The sequence below is a fragment of the Chiloscyllium plagiosum genome, unplaced genomic scaffold, assembly GCF_037043375.1.
Source record: "Chiloscyllium plagiosum isolate Xiang-an unplaced genomic scaffold, Cpla_swu_hap1 HiC_scaffold_35, whole genome shotgun sequence".
NCBI classification, from domain to species: domain Eukaryota; kingdom Metazoa; phylum Chordata; class Chondrichthyes; order Orectolobiformes; family Hemiscylliidae; genus Chiloscyllium; species Chiloscyllium plagiosum.
In genome coordinates, this window is record NW_028270173.1 from 66,872,136 (window position 1) to 66,892,132 (window position 19,997).

The following is a 19,997-nucleotide window of genomic DNA, read 5'->3' on the forward strand; positions in this document are numbered from 1 at the left end:
AACTGCGGCGGAAAATGTGGGGGGAACTTTTGCATCTTTCTCCTCCAAGGGAGGGAACATCAGAGATAGGGAGGTACAATTCCTATCATTCCATGCAGTCTCATCCTGATACAGGGCTATCATACATTTCATGCCCTTCCTGTCTCGCTTCCACCCGAGCGGAAAGGAAACCTCCTGGGCCACTGGCCTACCGGAGGCACATGCAATTGCTTTTGTTCAGACTTTTTACAGTATACTTTAACCATTCAACCCAGGCATTTGCATCCCCGTACCCAGTCTCTATCTCGATGGTCTATTTCAAATCCTTTACCTCTATAATTTTTACTACTTTAGGATCATCAGGAGGGGTGAAAGGTTGTAACTCATTACCCAGTAATTCTACCCGTTTTCCCTGTCCTACGCTAATTCGAAAACAACAGCCCACAAACTCCTTCCCATTTGCTTTCATTTCAATCCCAAATGTTTCATTTAATTGTACCTCATAAGTGCCACCTCCCAAAACTGCTTCGTGCCATGTGGTTTTCCTTATCGTTAAATATATGGGGTTACACTTTTTTATCGGGACAATCGCGTGCTGGTCGGAAGGGGGCCCGGTGTATTGTGACAAGACCATTATACCAGGTACCATCCCCGAGGCCATCCCCATAGGACTTAAGATGTATCTCTGAGTTGCGGTATTGTCTCTGATTAGCTACATTCCCACAATTTACTAAGCTACATACATCAGTGTCTATTACTTGTGGATTATCAGACTCAGGAACCATTAATAATACATATGAAAATGATATTTGACAAAATCCTAATATGAAGAGGGCTAGCATCATAACTCTAAGCATTCCCAATATTCTAATCACTATGCTAAAACACAAAAAGGCTTAATATACAATCTTACAGAAATAATCCCGCACTCGCGTCGCCACTGTATAGTCAATTACTCAAAGTCTCTTTAGTCTGAGTTTCAGCCGGTCTTGCGTTGATTCGGCTGTCCAGACTTCTTCCTCAACTGGAGGGTCCACTGGCCCTTTGATCCGAGTATAATGAGTCCAGCCTTTTTCCGCGTCCTTATTGCCGTTTCGGTAGTCAAAAGAGCCTGATACGGCCCTTCCCAGTCTGGCTGCAGCTTAGTCTCTGTCCATGATTTTATTAAGACCCAATCTCCTGGCCGGATGGGATGAACAGCAAATTCAAGGGGCGGAGTCTGTGCCAATAGACCCTGTTTTCTGAGGAAAGATAAAGAGGAGGACAAGCCCAGTATATACTTCTTTAAAAACAAATCTTTAGTTTCGGGAATTGGCAATTCCCCCTGCGTTCCCAGATAAGGTAATCCAAATAAGATTTCATAGGGGGATAGTCCCAAATCTTTCCTCCGCTAAGGGACAAACCCAAAAGGCATCCTTTAAATCTATCACACTAAACCATCTGTGGTCATGAGGGATCTTACTTAATAACGTGTAGGGGTTTGGCACCACTGGGTGCCTGACCTGTACTATCCGATTTAATGTTCTCAAATCCTGCATCAATCGATAAGTTCCATCAGATTTCCGCACTGATGGAATTGGGGTATTATAAGGAGACATACATGGTTCCAATAGTCCATCTCTAATCAGTCCCTCAATTACTGGCTGCAGTCCTCGTTTACCTTCTATGGAAATAGGATATTGTCGTTCACAGATAACGTCTCCTTTTCGTTTTAAATTTATTGTAAGGGGAGGGATCTGTAGTTTTCCACGATTCCCTTCTCTAGCCCATACAATAGGGTTTATCTCTCTCTCTCTGCATCCTCTGTCAACATTGCCAGTTGTACAACTAATTCTTTTTCCTGAACTCCAATCTCCAGTCCTAAAAGGATAATTAGGTCTCTCCCCAGTAAGTTACTTCCTATATCAGGGATATACAGCAGTTCCCCTGTAACCCTACCTTAGGATCTTCTATCATCATAGGTTCAAATACTGGAACAGTAAATCCTTCCCCTTTTACCCCTGAAACAAAGAAACAATAATTGACCGTGTTAACATTTCTACTTTCTTTGGTTTAAAATTTAGCGATGACCGTGCTGCCCCCGTATCTACTAGGAAGACTACCTCTTCCCTACAGGGTCCCACCTTCAAGTTTATCAAGGGTTCCTGGTGGGCCCCCGAGGGCAGGAACCCCTGACAACCCTATTCTTCATCATAATTCATAAGCGGAATTGCCCTTTCTTCCCTTTGTAGATCAGGACACTCCCGCTTAAAATGCCCTATCTTTCCACAATAATAGCATCCTGCCTGTAGCGACTTCCATCTCTGCCCCTGTCGCTCAAACCCTCTATCAAATGTTCCCCCTTGTCCTCTCCCTCTTCCTCTTCCTCTCTGTCCTACATGCTGCCTCCTGCCGCTCCGGTTGCTCACTATTGGTTCCATTCTCCCCTTAATTACCCCATCAACCGTAGCTACCATCATTTTCACCTTCTGTTTTTGTCTCTCATCCTCCCTTTTTACAAACACTTTCTGTACCTCTCTCAACAATTCATCCAATGGTTTTTCGCTCCATCCTTCTATCTTCTGTATCTTTCTCTGTATGTCTGGCCATGCTCTTGTCACAAAATGTACTTTCAAAAGACCCTGTGCCACTGGGTCCTCAGGGTTCATTCCAGAGTACTTTCGCATTGAGTCCCTTAATCTTTGCAAGAAAGCTGAGGGAGTCTCATCTTTCTCCTGTCCAATTTCAAAGGCTTTAATCAAATTCTGTGACTTCGGAACTGCCTCTCTTATTCCTTTTAGAATCAGGCCTTTCAATTCCCTCATTTCTTCTCTATGCTCCGGGTTTTGGTTTTCCCATTGGGGTCTCTGAGGGGAAACTTCACCTCCCCCTGTCCAGCATACCCATCTCCAATCGGGTGTTCCCTGTCCCATATTTTAATGGCAGTTCCTCGTATAAGTCCCCTTTCCTCCCCAGTAAATAGTATATTCAAAATAGACATTAATTCAGCCCAGGTATACAGACTGGGCCCCAAAAATTGATCAATTTGTTCAGACAATCCCACCGGATCCTCAACCAGGACCTCATTTCCTTTTTAAATGTTCTGACCTCCCCACTGGTGAGGGGGGCACTTACAAACCCAATCTCTTTGTCCCCTATGGGTACCTCCCGAAGGGGATAAGTCATTACGTTTTCCCCCTTTTTCTTTTTTTTAAAGAAATATTGCAATATTTCTAGCTCCCCATAACTTCAAACACCAATTCATCAATTCATGCTTGACTAACCTTCAAAGCCTGTTCCTAATTTATAAATATATTTATATATATTTACGTTCATTTCTTCAGTATTTAATAGTTAAAATGCAAAATGCATACAGTTCCCAATTTTGCAATTCACTGTAATTACCCAGTTTTAGTCCTTTAATTTAGATCCAAAATTAGTTTTCTTAAATAGTCCTGACCAATCATTGCTCAATTACAATACTATAGGTCGTAAAATAATCAGAGCTTGCCTTAAAAGAATTTGTCTACTCAAGTTTTTTTAAAAAAAAACTTCTAATGCACGAACAATGGCTGAATCCAAGGTCACAGATATTAACCATAGAATTTTGCTTTTACTACAATCTAATGTTGAACTGAAACTTTAACTGTCCTCCATAAATCGCTGTTATGTAAAGATAAAAGAGATTAGTTAGAAACTGATAGTAAGGCAGTCATGATCTGTAAAAAGAACAGGAGTTATCATTCCTTTTTTTTCTTCATAATCACAATAGAATCCTTAACCTTAAAAGAAATCATGTTAAGAATCAGATTCAAAACAATCCTGGAACGCAAGCTCCAGGGAATAAAACACAAACATTCAATCACCAACAAACAAATGTTCACTCAAACCAAATCACAAAGGGTTAAACTTCCTACCAGCTGTACAGCTCTTTACATTGTCTCTCTCTCTCGCACATTGACATATGAACTCAGATATTCACAAACTCAGTCTTCATCCGATCTGTACTTTGGCCAGAAGACAGCGGGACGAAGAATGGAGTCCTTAGTCCATACAAAGCAACAATATTTAATCATCTTTCTCCCTTGTACAAGTATTATTTTGCCAATTTCCACAACATCCTGCCCAAAGGACTTTCCGGAAGAATGTTGTAAGGGACCCCGCCTCCATTTCCATTGCCGTTTCCTTACTTTGTTTCCCCGGAGGCTTTTTCCTTACGCACAGCGCAAGCCATAGTGAGTTCCTTCGTTAGTCCCTTATTAACTACTAAAACTCAATCCCGGCCACCAAGGCAATACTTAAAAGTCAATTTTCTTACCTTGGTCTGTGCACAGAGTTACCTGGCTCCTTTTGTCACCTTATCTTCTATCGAGCTCCAATCACTGTCTGATTCAGATGTCTCTCTTATAGGATTCACATCAGTCACCCAAGGGAGCAGACCAAACCGGGAAACGAGACCGCTCCTCAATGGGGAACGGGACGCATCTTCCCAGTGTCCAAGGCCAGCCACTCCCCCCGGTGATGGAAGAAAATCCCGGACACGAGCCCCCAATTGTGAGAAACAAAAGCTCACTCACTTTAATAATTTCAGTCCGAGACAAATATCTGAATCAGCCGTTTTATTTGTACACCTATAGGTGGGTGCTTTGTCTAATTACCAGGTAAGGCAATGACAAAATGCACAGTATATCCCAAAAAACCCTTGCAATTTATACTGTTTTTTCCCATATGTTTTCCTTATTCCATTGTCTGTTCCCTGCTTCGCTTATGTCACTCATTTCCTTAAGACTTATCCCACAACTTCTGTTTATCCTGTCTTGTCCGTGACAAACTCTTATCTCTGACTCCCATAAGGGTGTTTGACGTCAGTCTATTGTAGATTATTGATTAGGCATATCTTTTCTTCTATCAGCATCTATTTCCATCCAGAGGCCACTTTGACCTCTTTGATTAGGGTTTGTTCCTGTGTCTCCGTGTAAAGGGGAAACAGATGCTTTCCTGTTTGCCCATATATCCACCATTGTTCTGTATTCACGTCTCATGCTAACATATCCTTTCTTTTTGCTGAATATGTATTTTCTCATTCCTGTTCTGTATCAGAATTTATGCTTGCAGAAATAACATTAATTCATTTATATCCCACAGTTTCTCTTCCTTCTTTGCAGTAAATAACGGGGCACCCTGAAGATCTGGACTAGGGAGTATATCGCTGCTCCTTGTGGATCGAGGGCTGCTTTTTAAGCTACCTCATCGGCCAGGTTATTTCCTCTTACTTTCGATTCCTTCCACTTCTGATGTCCGTTTATATGAACTATCGCTTTTTCTCCCGGGAGGAACGGGATCCCAGCATTTGTTCTATCAATTCCTCATGTGCTAGTTCTTTTCCTCTGCTATTTATTAGTCCTCAGCTCTTTGCAGAAGCTAGCCAGCTCAGCTCTTTGTGGAAGCAAGTATACAATCATGCAAGTTAGCTCAGCTCTTTGCAGAAGCAATTATGTAATTTGTTTTCCAGTTGCAGAAGCAACACTAGTTTACCCATTTCTCACCCATTTACAAAACAGTCTCCACCTTTCTTCTTCTAATCGCAGTGCATAACCTCACACACTTTCCCACGTTGTACTCCACTCTCCAACTGAACCTTCAGAGAATCCTTAACGAGGACGCACCCCAACCGAGTATCTTTGACTGTGTTTCAGATCTGGCAGTATCTGCCCAGGGAGAGATAAAGCAGAGACAACGTTTCAAGTCCGGGGGCGGCCGTCCTTCGGGACAGTGCGCTTTGGGACTTGATGCTCTGACATACAATTCCTTCATCACTTTCAACTCTCTGTCTGTGAGGAGTTTTTATTCTGATCCATATTATTGTGTTCACCCACACCCGGATTCGGCACCTTTTGTGTTTTTGTTTTCTCCTCTGAAAGGGTTGTTTCTCTTTAAAACGTTTTTTTTTCCTGAAGCAACTGCTAACGGTCACGTGGGGCATGACGGCGGCTGTTTACAGCCATCTCCATGCGCGCGGGGCCTGAGGGGGCGTGGCCTTAGGCTAAAATGGTAGAACATAAAACATAGAACATAGAAGAATACAGCGCAGTACAGGCCCTTCGGACCTCGATGTTGCGCCGATCCAAGCCCACCTAACCTACACTAGCCCACTATCCTCCATATGCCGATCCAATGCCCGCTTAAATGCCCATAATGAGGGAGAGTCCACCTGCTACTGCTACTGGCAGGGCATTCCATGAACTCACTACTCGCTGAGTAAAGAACCTACCCCTAACATCTGTCCTATTCCCCCCTCCCCCCCTTAATTTAAAGCTATGCCCCCTTGTAATAGCTGACTCCATACGTGGAAAAAGATTCTCACTGTCGACCCTATCTAAACCCTAATCATCTTGTACACCTCTATCAAGTCACCCCTAAACCTTCTTTTCTCCAATGAAAACAACCCAAAGTGCCTCAGCCTTTCCTCATACGATCTTTCTACCATACCAGGCAACATCCTGGTAAACCTCCTATGCACCCGTTCCAGTGCCTCCACATCCTTCCTAAAGTATGGCGACCAAAACTGCACACAATACTCCAGATGCAGCCGCACCAGAGTCTTATACAACTGCAACATGACCTCAGTACTCCGGAACTCAATTCCTCTACCAATAAAAGCCAGTACGCCATATGCCTTCTTCACCGCACTATTTACCTGGGTGGCAACTTTCAAAGATGGACACCAAGATCCCTCTGCTCATCCACACTACCAAGTATCCGATCATTAGCCCAGTACCCCATCTTTTTGTTACTCTTACCAAAGTGAATCACCTCACACTTAGCTACATTGAACTCCATTTGCCACCTTTTTGCCCAGTTCTGCAGCTTATCTATATCCCGCTGTAACCTGCCACATCCTTCCTCACTGTCTACAACTCCTCCGACTTTCGTATCATCCGCAAACTTGCTCACCCCTCCTCCAGGTCATTTATAAAAATGACAAACAGCAATGGTCCCAAAACAGATCCTTGCGGAACACCGCTCATGACGGCACTCCAAGATGAACCTTTGCCATCAACTACTACCCTCTGTCTTCTTCCAGATAGCCAACTCCTAATCCAAACCTCCAACTCACCCTCAATGCCATACCTCCGTATTTTGTGCAGTAGTCTACCATGGGGAACCTTATCAAACGCCTTACTAAAATCCATATACACCACATCTACCGCTTTCCCCTCGTCCATCTCCTTAGTCACCTTCTCAAAGAATTCAATAAGGTTTGTGAGGCACGACCTGCCCTTCACAAAACCATGCTGACTATCCTTGATCACATTATTCCTATCCAGATGTTCATAAATCCTATCCCTTACAATTCTCTCTAAGACTTTGCCCACAACAGAAGTGAAAGATGTTAACCGCCACCTGCCGCACGCGGAGCCGAGTGGGCCGGGACCGCAGCTAAAATGGCGGCAGCGGCCGGTCCCACCCAGAAAGGGGCAGCGTCGGAGGGACCGCGGACTGTGTCGGCAGAGTCCCGTTCCTGAATGACTGGGGGGGAGCGCGGAGAGTTTCCTCTTGGGCCCAATACCCTTCCCCCTCAGTGGGTCATCTTTCCGTTAAGTGAGGCCGGGGACCGTTACCGATTTTATTTTATATTTTCCCCTCTCTCACTCAGACCACAGGGGTTTTGTTTAAACTGAACTGTACTCTTAACAAATATATTCTGACTCTCCTGGAATAATCAGTCACTGCCCATATGGCCATTGCTACCGTCTCCAAACACTTTTCCCACCCCTGGAAATGCAACAACAGCCTGTCCCCTCCCTCACACTTTCCAACAGCAGAGCGATAATTATTGCCTCTCCCTCCCTCACACTGTCCATCACAAGGGCAAAAATTATTGTCTCTCCCTCGCTCACACTGTCCCTCACAAGGGCAAAAATTATTGTCTCTCCCTCGCTCACACTGTCCAACACCAGGGCGATAATGATTGTATCTGTCTCCCTCACACTGTCCAACACCAGGGAGACAATGATTGTCTCTCCCTCCCTCACACTGTCCAGCACCAGGGCAATAATTATTGTCTGCCTCTCCCTCACACTGTCCAACAGCAGGGCGATAATTATTGTCTCTCCCTCCCTCATATTGTCAACACCAGGCCGTTAATTATTGTATCTCTCTCCCTCACACTGTCCAACACCAGGGCGACAATGATTGTCTATCCCTCCCTCACACTGAAGAAGGGCTTATGTCCGAAACGTCGATTCTCCTGTTCCTTGGATGCTGCCTGACCTGCTGCGCTTTTCCAGCAACACATTGTCAGCCCTCCCTCACACTGTCCGACACCAGGGCAATAATGATGATTGTCTGTTGTCCCCATCTCTCTGATCGGGAAACGTCACTGTTCTGCAGGTTATTGACCACTACTGGCCGCAGGTGGGATCTGCAGCCACTCTGCAGAAATGTTCAGAGTCCGTCAGGGTCAATGAATCAGTTCATGTGAACAAACCGATTCTGGTCTGTACACTAGCACTTACTTTGTAATATATTCAGATTGAGAAATATAACAAAATTGTACATAATACAGAATATTGTTTGGATATTTTTGAGCTTGACCAGTTCCACTTTGTTTCCATAAAGCAAATTACTGTGGATGCTGGAATCTGAAACCAAAAGAGAAAATGCTGGAAAATCTCAGCAGCTATGGCAGCATCTGTAAGGAGAGAAAAGAGCTGACGTTTCGAGTCTAACTGATGCTTTGACAAAGCTGGTCAGCTTTGTCAGCTTTGACAAAGGGTCAGTTAGACTCGTAACGTCAACTCTTTTCTCTCCTTACAGATGCTGCCAGACCTGCTGAGATTTTCCAGCATTTTCTCTTTTGTTTACACTTTGTTTCCAGCAGCTTCTATCACAGTTTCAGGTTCCCAACGGGAGCAATAGCTCACATTTTGACCTAAAACATATCCCGGTGCTGCAATCAACATTTAAATAAGGAATGGGAAGCAACGGCGAATTAAGCTTCTGAGATGGCACAACAGGTCAGGCAACATCTGAAGAGCATGCCCTTTTTCAGGAAATTATGTCTGAAACGTCGATTCTCCTGCTCTTGGACCTGTTGTGCTTTTCCAGCACCACACTCTGAACTCTGATCTCCAGAACCTGTAGTTCTCACTTTCTCCAAACGGAGGCTTTCCGCAAAGCTTCTGAGATGCTGAGTAATGCTGCCTGGTTCCACATTGCAATTTCACAGAATAATCACAAGAAAGAGCAAGCAGCAATCTGATGGATCTATTTGACACATTTATGCACTTTTCGGCAAAAATCACCAATAAATCTCACCTTAGATTTTTCCTTTGAAAGTCGCCTTAAAGCTGCAACCTTGAGATGGCCAGGAATCAATCCCGGGTCAACTGCTTGGAAGGAAGCTATGTTCACCACTATGTAATCATCGCTTTGACAGCAAGCTTCTCAGTATTCCCAAACACATTTAACTTAACCGTGATCATGACCAATTGAATGGGGCTGAAATAAAAACTGAGTTAACTGGAAAAGCTCAGCAGTACTGGCAGCATGTGTGAAGTGAAATCAGAATGAAACTCTTCAATCACCGAACCAGAAATGTTCACTCTGATTTAATTTCTCAGATGCTGCCAGTACTGCGGAGCTTTTCCAGCAACTCCTGAGGTTGTGTCATTGTTTTCCAGACTCCAGAATCCCGGCTATCTCAGCATCTACTCTACCAACCCTGATACACTCCAATGAAATTGCCTCTCAATGTTCAAGAATGTAGACTCAATATTTGCTCATTCTCAGTGTAATAGCAGATAGACTATCAATTAGTGAAGCTTTTGTTTATGATTCATTAATGTATTTGGGTCACCGATGGCTGGGACACCACCGATTGCTCAAACTTAATTGCTATGGTGAAGGTGACAATGCGTTATCGTTTTAAGTGTTGCAACCATTTTGTGCAGGTGAACGCACCAAGGGAGGGAGTTCCAGGACATTCAACCAATGGCATTTGTGGAACCGAGGTGTTTTTCCAAGCTAAGGTGGTGAATGGTTTGTTGTGGAATTGTCAACTGATGATGCTCCTGTGTATCTGCTGTACCTGACGGTCTAGACTATAGCGCCGTAGATCTGGAAGCTGTTGTGTAAGGAATCTTGGTGAATTTCTGCAGTGTATCTTGTCTATGGTACACACGGCTGCTCCTGAGCATCGGTGATGGAGACAAGGGATGTTTGTGGCTGTGGTGCTGAGCAAGCTGTACTGTAAGTGTATTCTACTAATTATAGAGAGCACAACTACTCTCCATAATCATCAATCCATTTCACAGATGGACACCCAGTAGTAGATCTTTTGTAAAAGCCTGTTAATTGTCTAAATGAACATGAGTTTTCAACAGATTCACCTCTTCCCTGACAATAGGCTGAGGGACATCACTTTCTCATCTGTAAAAGCTGATTGACATAATTTGTGTTCCAGATGGTTAAACTCAGGGAAGAGTCAGTTATTGCATACGGGATCCTGTGTGTGTGTGTGTTTCTATATGTATGTGTGTATATTCATGTGTTTCTGCGTCTGTGTCTATGTGAATCTGTCTAAGTTTTCTGATTATCTGTGTCTATATGCGTGTGTGTGTGAGTTAGTATGTATCAGCGTTGTACTAATATTTGTCTCTATGTTTGAGAGTCTCTCTTTGTCTGCGTTTTCTCTGCAATGGGGTTAATACTTTGGGATTTGTATCACTTGAAATGTCTCTGTCCATCTTTCTTGTGTATAAAGTGATACGACGCTCTTGGTCATGTTGATGTGTCTCTACGTGTTTTGTGTGTGTGCCCACCTCTGCCTGCAATGGGGCACAGCTTGTCCTAGAGTGAAATTTGCTTTTTAATTAATTTAACTAATTCAATGAATCAATATCACTGTCTCTGTCTCTCTCTCTTCAGACAGTGCTGGCCTCCCCGCACCACTACACAAGCAGAAGATTTTTGTCTCTGGGACAATTTGCTCCTGTCCCTGTTCATTTTGTTATTTCTGACAGTCTCACGATGACCTGAGTGATGCAAAGGCGCAAGGGGCTGCGCGATGACGCCACCCCAAGATGGCAGCCCCCATGGAGAAGTTTAAAAATCACCAGGTTATAGTCCAACAGATTTAATTAGAAGTACACTAGCTTTCGGAGTGCTGCTCCTTCATCAGGTAATAGTGGCTTCCAATTAAACCTGTTGGACTATAACCTGGTGTTGTGTGATTTTTAACTTTGCATACCCCCAGTCCAACACTGACATCTTCAAGTCCAACCCATGAAGAAGGACAGACAACAAGGAAGCTGGAAGAGGCAAGAGGTGACTCAGGCCATTCCTGTGAGGCGAGGCAAAGCGGCTCCATCTGTCAGCCAGAAGGAGGAATCAGCAGCCACTGTCTCAAAGAATAACACTAATTTAATAGAAATGGCCCATTGCCGCCTCTATTCTCCTTTCACCATCCTGTGAGAAGGCGGCAATCACCCCCTGAAATACCAACATAAATTATTTCAACACAGAATATATGTCACTGTTAGGAAACTCAGAAGTATGACAACCTTCAACATTGTTGCCGACATTGTCTAAGGATGTGCAGGCTCGGCGGGTGAGACATGGGAAATGCAGGATTACAGGGATAGTGTGGGGAGGGGATGGGTCTGGGTGAAATGCTGTTCGAAGGGTTTGTGTGGATTTGGTGGGCCAAATAGCCTACATGTGTCCTGCCAGTATTGTATGATTCTCAATCGAAATGCGGGTGCTGGTAAAGTACAGCTGGTTAGGCAGCATCTGAGAAGCAGGAGAGTCCACATTTCGAGCATAAGCCTTTATCAGGAATTACTCCGTGATCCCCATTGCATGATTCTCAGTTGGATGGTTGCTTGGTGATGGAGAGCGATGCCCACAACAAGGACTGAGTTACCCATACCAGCTGAGTTCAGCCTGAAGATCCTGCCTTGTCAACCTCAGGTTAATTCACCACTAGTCGCCTCTATCAAATGAGAGAATGACCTCCAGGACAATGGTGATTGGGTCAATAAAAGAGACACAGTGGGGCAGTGTGCTCTCCCCTGGGTCAATGACAGAGACACAGTGGGGTTAGAGTGCTCTTCCCTGGATCAGTGACAGATACACAGTGGGGTCAGTGCAGGATACCCTGGGACAGTGGCCGAGACACGGTGGGTCAGTGCGGTCTCCCCTGTGTCAACGTGGTCTCCCCTGGGTCAATGATGGAGAAACAGTGGAGTCAGTCTCCTCCCCTTCCCCCGTGGGAGGGGCTGATGATGCCTTCCCCCAAGGATTCGGACATGCTGCAGGCAGGGCTATGCTCTCGAGTACCATGGGCAGGTCAAGGCTGGTCCCGTCCCATCGAGACAAATGCAAATCTTTGGTTCATTGCTTCTGGGAGTTTTATTCTTCACAAAGAATTCTCCACGTTTTGCACATTGTCCAAATCCTCCAATATAGCATTGTCTGTGGTGGGCATGATATAGATTGGGAGCGGATGGAGGCTGTACTGTTTGTGGACTTCACATCACACGGTCCAGCATTAAACAATCCTCTGTACTTCAAAAATGTCAGACTGTGAGGAAGCTAGGGAAGAGATTGCTAGCCCTCTTACTGAGATATTTGTGTCATTATCAGGCATGGGTAAGGTTCCAGAAGACTGGAGGGAGGCTGATGTGGTAAGGTTCCAGAAGACTGGAGGGAGGCTGATGTTGGGCCTTTTTTTAAGAAAGGTGGAAAGGAAATGCCTGTGAAATATAGACCTGTGAGCTTGACATCACTGGTGGGTAAGTTTTAACAAAAAATATTTTCAAAAAAATGTAAACTAGGAGATATCTTTGCTTGTGGAGAGGCTGACACAGTTGGACAGCTCTGGAGAGAGTTTATTTTAATCCGGATCTTGAAAGCTGAATGTTGGATTTTTCGATGAGGAGTCATTTATTTTGTTTGTTCAATTGCGTTTGATTTCTTTTCAACATTCATATTTTTTCCTATTTTTTCTGTGTGTCATATTAGATCTGTGGTAAAGGAACGTAAACTCATTTTCATATATAAGGTGCCATTGACAGCTCTACTTCTTAGCTTAACCCCACTGAAAGCAACCCTGACAAACTGAGTGTGATGACCAGTAACTTTAGAGAAGGGATTACACAGCAGCATCAGTCAGACAGATGATTTACTGTCAGGAAAGGTGAGAGTAGTTCAGAACTCTCCTGCTGCTATTCTTCTCTCAAACACATATTTGAAAGAGAGAGTCTCTCAGGGGAATATAATGCCCAAGGTCTGATGAGCACTACTAAGAATAAATTTGTGTTCAATGGTTTTGTCAAGATATAAAAGAATCATTGTTATGGGGACTCTCCTTTCAGAGGCACAAACAGAGATTCTGTGGCAGTGAGCATGAACCTTGGACAGTATGTTGCTTTTCTGGTGTCAGGGTGAAGGACGTTTCAAAACGTGTGAAGCATATTGCCAAATGGGAGAATAAGAAGCTGGACGTTGTTGTATACGTTGGGAGGAATGATATTGTCAAGGAAAGGGTAAAGGCTTTGCAGAGTGAGTATAAAAGATTGGGTAGAAGGTTAAAATGCAGACCATAAAATGTAGTGATCTCTGGTTTCCTTCCAGCCCCAAGTTCAAATGAGGGAAGGATAGAACAGATAAATCAATGGGTCAACATGCAGGAATTATGTTTCTTGAATCTTTAGGGTCTCTTCTGGGGTAGAAAAAGGATGGGTTTGATCTGAACTGGAAACGGAACAATATCCTGGCAGGGAGATTTGCTCGTTCTATTTTGGGAGCCTGTAAACATTTAGTGATTGGGGTGGTGGCTTCCTAAGTACCAGTGAAAATAAACGGAAAGTGAGGATGCTTCTGAATCTAAAAATAAGGTAATTCGAAAAGACAGACAAGAGCCAGTCAGACAACAAAGTCACTTTGATGAATTAAACAACATTTATTTCAATGTAAGAGGTCTTACAGATAAGGCTGATGAGCTCAGGACACGGATGGAAACATGGGGCTGGGATATCATAACTTTACAGAAGCTTGGCTGAGGGAAGGACAGGACTGTCAGTTCAATGTTCTAGGTTTTAGATGTTACAGGAAGGATAAATAGATAGGCAAGAGAGGAAAGCGAGTGGCATTTTTGATTAAGGAAAACATCACAAGTATAATTAGATTAGATATTTCCGAGAGACCATTTAATGAAAATATATGGCTTGTAAGGTAACTGAAGCTGAGGTGTGACCTTATGGAGGTTTATAAAATCATGAGAAGCATGGCTATGGTAAATAGACAAGGTCTTTTCCCTGGAGTGGGGGAGTCCAGAACTAGAGGGCATAGCTTTCGGGTGAGAAAGGAAAGATATAAAAGGGACCGAAGGGGTAACTTTTTCGCACAGACGTTAGTGCCTGTATGGAATGAGCTGCCAGAGGAAGTGATGGAGGCTGGTACAACTACATTTAAAAGGCATCTGGATGGCAATATGAATAAGAATGGTTTAGAGGGTTATGAGCCAAGTGCTGGCAAAATGGACTAGATTAGGTTACGATATCGGATCGGCATGGATGAGTTGAACCGAAGGCTCTGTTTCTGTGCTGTATATTTCTATGACTCCATAACTGTACCGGCACTCCCCACTTTCTCTGGCAGCCCATTCCAGTAGTCAGAAGGGGTTCACTGATACCTTTTTCAATTCACTTCAAGATACCAAGTGTTAAATCCATTCTCCATTTATTTTTCACATTTACCTAAATAGTTGAAGGAATTGAGAAGCAAACATGTAGACATCTCGAATATATGTAAGAACAATAAGCTTGTAATAGTAGGAGATTTCAAATGTCCAAACATTGACTGGGACTGCCATAATTTTAAAGAATTGGATGGTGAAGAATTTGTTAAATGTGCTCAAGAAAGTTTTCTTTATCAATATATAAATGTTCCAACTAGCGAAGGAGCAATTCCTACTGTGTGGAAACACGTTCTTTGACCCAACAAGTTCACGTCAATCCATGGAAGAGGATCCCATCCCCATATTTCGTACTTAACACACCTAACCTGCAAACCATCAGCAATTTAGCATGGTCAATCTCCATAACTTGCGCATATTTGGGCTTTGGGCTAAAACCCACACAGACATAGGGAGAATGTGAAAACTCTATCAAACAAGGGTGGAAACAAACCCAGAGCCTTTCACTTTGAGGTAGCAATGCTAACCTCTGAGCTACATGCCACCCTATCTTCTGTTTGGAAATTAGGCTGGGGAAGTGACTGAAGTGTTGATGGGGAGCACTTTGGGACTCGTGATCATAGTACTGATAGTTTTGAAACAGTTATGGAAAAGGATAAGTCTTGCATAAAAGTTAAAGATCTTACTTGGAATAAGCCATGAGCTTTGAAAAATTGATTGGAGTAAACAGTTCTGAGATAAAAGGACGACTGACAAATGGGAGGCTTTCAATTGTGTATAACGAGAGTTCAGAACCATTCTGTTTCTGTTACAGTGAAAGGCAAGGCTGGTAAGATTACGGAACAATGTATGAACAAGTATATTAAAGTTCTCATCAAGAGGGGAAAAAAAAGGATCAACCGAATCTCTTGAAAAATATAAAGAATGTAGGGGCATTCTTAAAAAGGAACTCAGGAAGGCAAAGAGGGAATGAGATAGCCTTGTCAGATAAGGTTAACTATAATCCAAACAAATTATACAAATACTTTAAGAGCAAGAGAGCAATTTGAGAGAGAGTAGTACTCTCAAAAGATCAATGAGATTGTCTTTCAGTTGAACGTCAGGAGATGGGAGAGGCATTAAATGAATATTTGTTTTCAGTTGTGTCTGCTGAGAAAGAAATGGTGTTAGTGAACTCAGGGTAATAAATATTGATGTTTTGAAAACAGTTTACATGATGGAAGTGGAAATGCTGGAGATCTTAAAAAACATAAAGGTAACTAAATCTCCAGGAACTGATCAAGTTTGTCCCAGAACATTGTAGGCTCCCAATAGAAATACATCAATTACTGATAAAGATGGGTGAAGTAGCGTAGGACTGGAGGGTGAAAACCTAACTGCAACAGGATCTTGATCAGCCGGGCCAATGAGCATAGGAGTGGCAGATGGATTTTAATTTAGGTAAATATGAGGTGCTTTCAGTTCTTGTGTCTGCTATAGCAAAGATGTTCAACTTGAAGTGATTCAGAAAAGATTTACAAGAATGTTATTGGCACTGGAGGGTTTTAGCTACAAGGGAGGCTAAATAGGCTGGGGCTTTTTTCTCTGGAGCGTCAGAGGCTGAGGGGTGTCCTTATAAAAGGTTATAAAATGATGAGGGGCATGGATAGGGTGAATAGCCAAGGTATTTTTTTCACAGTAGAAAGAAGTCCAAACCTAAATGGCATCGGTTGAAGCTGAAAGGGGGAAAATTAAAAAGGGACCAAAGGGGAACATTCTCACACTGAGAGTGGTGAGTGCATGGAATGATCTGTCAGGGAAGTGGTAAAAGCTGGCACAATTACAACATTTAAAAGGTATCTGGATAGACATGTAAATAGAAAGATTAAGAGGGATAGGGACCAAATGTTGATAGCAGGGACTACATTACATCAGGATATGTGTTTGGTATGGATGAGTTGGACCAAGAAGCACGTTTACATACTTTACAGCTCTATGTCTCGAAAATCATGCTTAATAAGACTTTTATCATATCACATTAGAGTTAATGTTGACCTATCAAAGGTGACATTTGGTCAGGTAAAAATAACTTACTCAAGGAGATAAATTACAAAGAGCATCTTATTCGGGAGAATGAGCTGAGTAATCGGAAGAATTGAGAGGGGGTTTCAGACAAGAAGTGGACGCATCTCATTAACACAGGATTGTCAGTCCCGCAATCAAAGCCCATCCTAATTCCCCCTCTCACTTCCTTTCCGACATGACCATCCTTTTCCTGCTCTATTACTACAATGAATCAAGCCACAAACTGGAGAAACAACATCTCCTGTTCCGCCTGGGCAGCCTACTGCTGGAGGATTCAACATTGAGTTCTTTGATTTGAAATAACCTCTGTTCCCATCATCCAACTTCCTTTCCAAACCCACCCAACCCCTCAATACCGGCCTCCCGTCCAAGCCCCGCCCCTCCCTTGCATTCATTTCAGCCACCTACCAGATTCATCCCTCCCATTGACCAATCAGGTCTTACCCTCTACCTGTCTTCACCTGTCCCCAACTCACCACACTGCCCCGCCCACTACCTTTATCTACAGCTTCCCCCACACCCACCCCAAGTTCTGAGAAAGGGTTACACCGAAAATGTTCCCTTCTCTACCTCCTGATGCTGCCTGGCTTGGCGTGTTCTCTCACCCACCTCCGCTCCCCCCACTTGTATACCTTGTTACTGTTTTTGGCATTCTTACCTGCCATGTCATTTCACATAATTCTGCGAAATCTATCATTTCTTTGATCATCACATTAGATGGTAACATTTACCACCAGAATGTCTAACAAATTCATTAAGATATTACAAGACAAGATTTATACCAGTTCAAGAAAGCAAAGAAATCAACGAATGATATTGGAACATGTGGAATAAGAGTGAGAATGTAAAATTGAGAATTTGGAGTACAACATGTCCGTGTAGATCACTATGGTCAGTGAATGATCCAGGAATGGGAATTGTTGATAAAACACGCCAGGAGGGGATAAGAATTTGGACAAAGTAAATGTGTGGAGTTTACAATCTAGAGGCAGGGCGCTATGATTCTGGGATATGAGGATGCAGAGGTAACAATGGAACTGGTTTTAAAACATCAATATTTATTTCCCTGCGTTCTCTAATCTGCATTCCTTTCTCAACAGTCACAGCTGTTTCACCAATTATGAGCTGAGGTAGGGATGGCTGTGTTGCAAATGGAATTAATAATTCTTGTTGATGATGTGAATGGCCTTTTGAATTGATCTCAAGCACAAATGTGAGACCATAAGCAAACAAGGTTCATCCAAAGTCAGTTCCATGGAGTCAGTGAGAGCCACAAACTATTTTCTTGGAATCAGTGAGGGTGTTGGCTCATGGCTCACATCTAACCGCATTCCCGAGCTTCGGATCCCGTCTGTCACAGAGCCCTCTGATTGGGCTGTGGATTTCCCCATCAACACTGCAGCTGATTGGTGGAAATAAACAAATAAAGAAAGGGACTGATGGCAGCTTCCGGGCGAGGGAGTGGGGGGAACTGAATGTGAACAAAGTACAGCTGAAAATATATATGTCATCAAATACACATTTTAAAAAGTATATTATTTAATCTTTATAAATAGGAACATTCACATTTTTAAAATTATGATCCATTATCTACAGCAGCTAATGTTGACTCTCAGTTATTTGGATTTATTTATCAATTGAGCTACTTTTATAACTGGATATTTCACAGCATACTTTAACTGGTCTCTGAAATTTTTCTGCGTCACCACATAAATGCAAACATTTGTGCAGCAACTGAAGTCTCGCAGCATATATGCGAATTGTTCAAAGAGATAATAAGCATCAGAATCTAAGAAACGACTCACACGAAAGAAATGTAAAATATACCCCAACCAGAGAAGGATGAAGCTGGCAGATATGGCAAAGAGTAAAATCACAGATTTCTTTCTGCTCTCTGTCTCTGGGTCATTCTTTGTGTTTCTCTGACCCCTCAGTCTCTTATGCACCTTAATGGCCTCAAAGATATGTCTAACAGTCAGAATGTTGATAAAGAGAATAAAAATGAATGGCAAAAATGGTGTTAAAAATTGTTCAAAGTATTTAAAACATGCCCATTGCTGGCCATATGTATAACTGGAACTAGTAACACAATACACTGGAACATTGTTGATGATCTTCCAAGGTCTAAATCGAAAGTAGTTGGGAATGTTCTTTAAACAAAAGAAAATACAGATTGCTGCTAGAATCCTCATTGCAGTTTTCTCTGTGCAATACTTTGTTTTCATTTGATGTAAACAAATGATGACAAATCGATCAAAGGAAAAAGCAGCAGTGAACCAGACAGAACAATCAATGGTCAAGCAGGTCAGAGCATAGATGACACTACAAACAGGAGTGATGTCCAGGAAACACCGTGGATAATAATAATACATAAATCGATTAAGTACGACTTCAGAAAGAATGAACAATAGATCAGATGTTGCCATGGCCAGCAGATAGCGAGTGCTGCATGTAGAAAGACCATTCTTGCCCCGAGCTAAGAATACAATCACCATTAGACTAACTGTAAGAGAGAGAAAGGAAACAAGAAGACTTGAAGTTACTAATGAAACATTCTCAACGCCTGAGCCCAGACTGTAAGTAATAGCTGCAAGATAATAGATGCTCTGTGTCATATGAAATTTAAAGAATCTGAACAACAGCGTAAACTCTTGTCTAAATGAATCATTTGCACTTTTAAAAGACAGAGGGAAGAATATGAGCAGCAGATTGCTCACAGAAATATGACCACGTACTCAATGTGGGGTTTTGTTTGAGATTGGCAGTGTTTGATTTCATCTGTTTTATAGGTCACTCTGACTGGCTGGAGTTTCCCACAACACCCACTCAAATATACCTGGGATCAGTGAAACAAAGAACAGGAGACACCTAACCCAGACACGGTTTGCAAAATTCCTGCATTTGGTTTTGGAGTCTTCACAGTTCAGATTGCCTCCAGAGTTGTATATCCACACTGTATGAACAACAGTAATGGGGAACAGTAACAGTAAACATTAACAACTCCACAGTGTCAGGAAATGAATGCTGTCCACAATGTGAATGAACAAATGATCGGGCACTGAGTACTTTATGTACAGAATTGAACATCCTGACGATCTGAAGTTTGAAATTATTCAGCAATGAGTCCAACCAACATGTCCCAGGGTGGATTCCCATCACAATCCAAAGAATTACTTTAACATTTGGTATGACTCCCCTCTCATGTCCACAATCCTGGCCCAAATGGAAGCAGAATCCATGCAGCATCGGTCATTGCAACTTTCTGGTTTAC

At 42.8% G+C, this 19,997-nt stretch overlaps 1 protein-coding gene and 1 long non-coding RNA gene across 2 annotated transcripts in view; both read right to left on the bottom strand.

Moving 5' to 3' along the window:
- Positions 1-335: 335 nt before the first annotated feature.
- Positions 336-19,997, bottom strand: part of LOC122541288 (uncharacterized) — a 612,062-nt gene continuing 592,400 nt past the window's right edge. Inside the window, exon 6 of the long non-coding RNA XR_015753142.1 lies at positions 336-1,220. This is a non-coding gene — a long non-coding RNA (uncharacterized LOC122541288). The remainder of the gene's footprint in view (positions 1,221-19,997) is intronic.
- On the bottom strand, positions 18,343-19,341 carry LOC148141085 (neuropeptides capa receptor-like). Its single transcript, XM_087979788.1, has one exon. It carries the CDS (start codon positions 19,339-19,341, stop codon positions 18,343-18,345), a length of 999 nt encoding a protein of 332 aa, XP_087835914.1.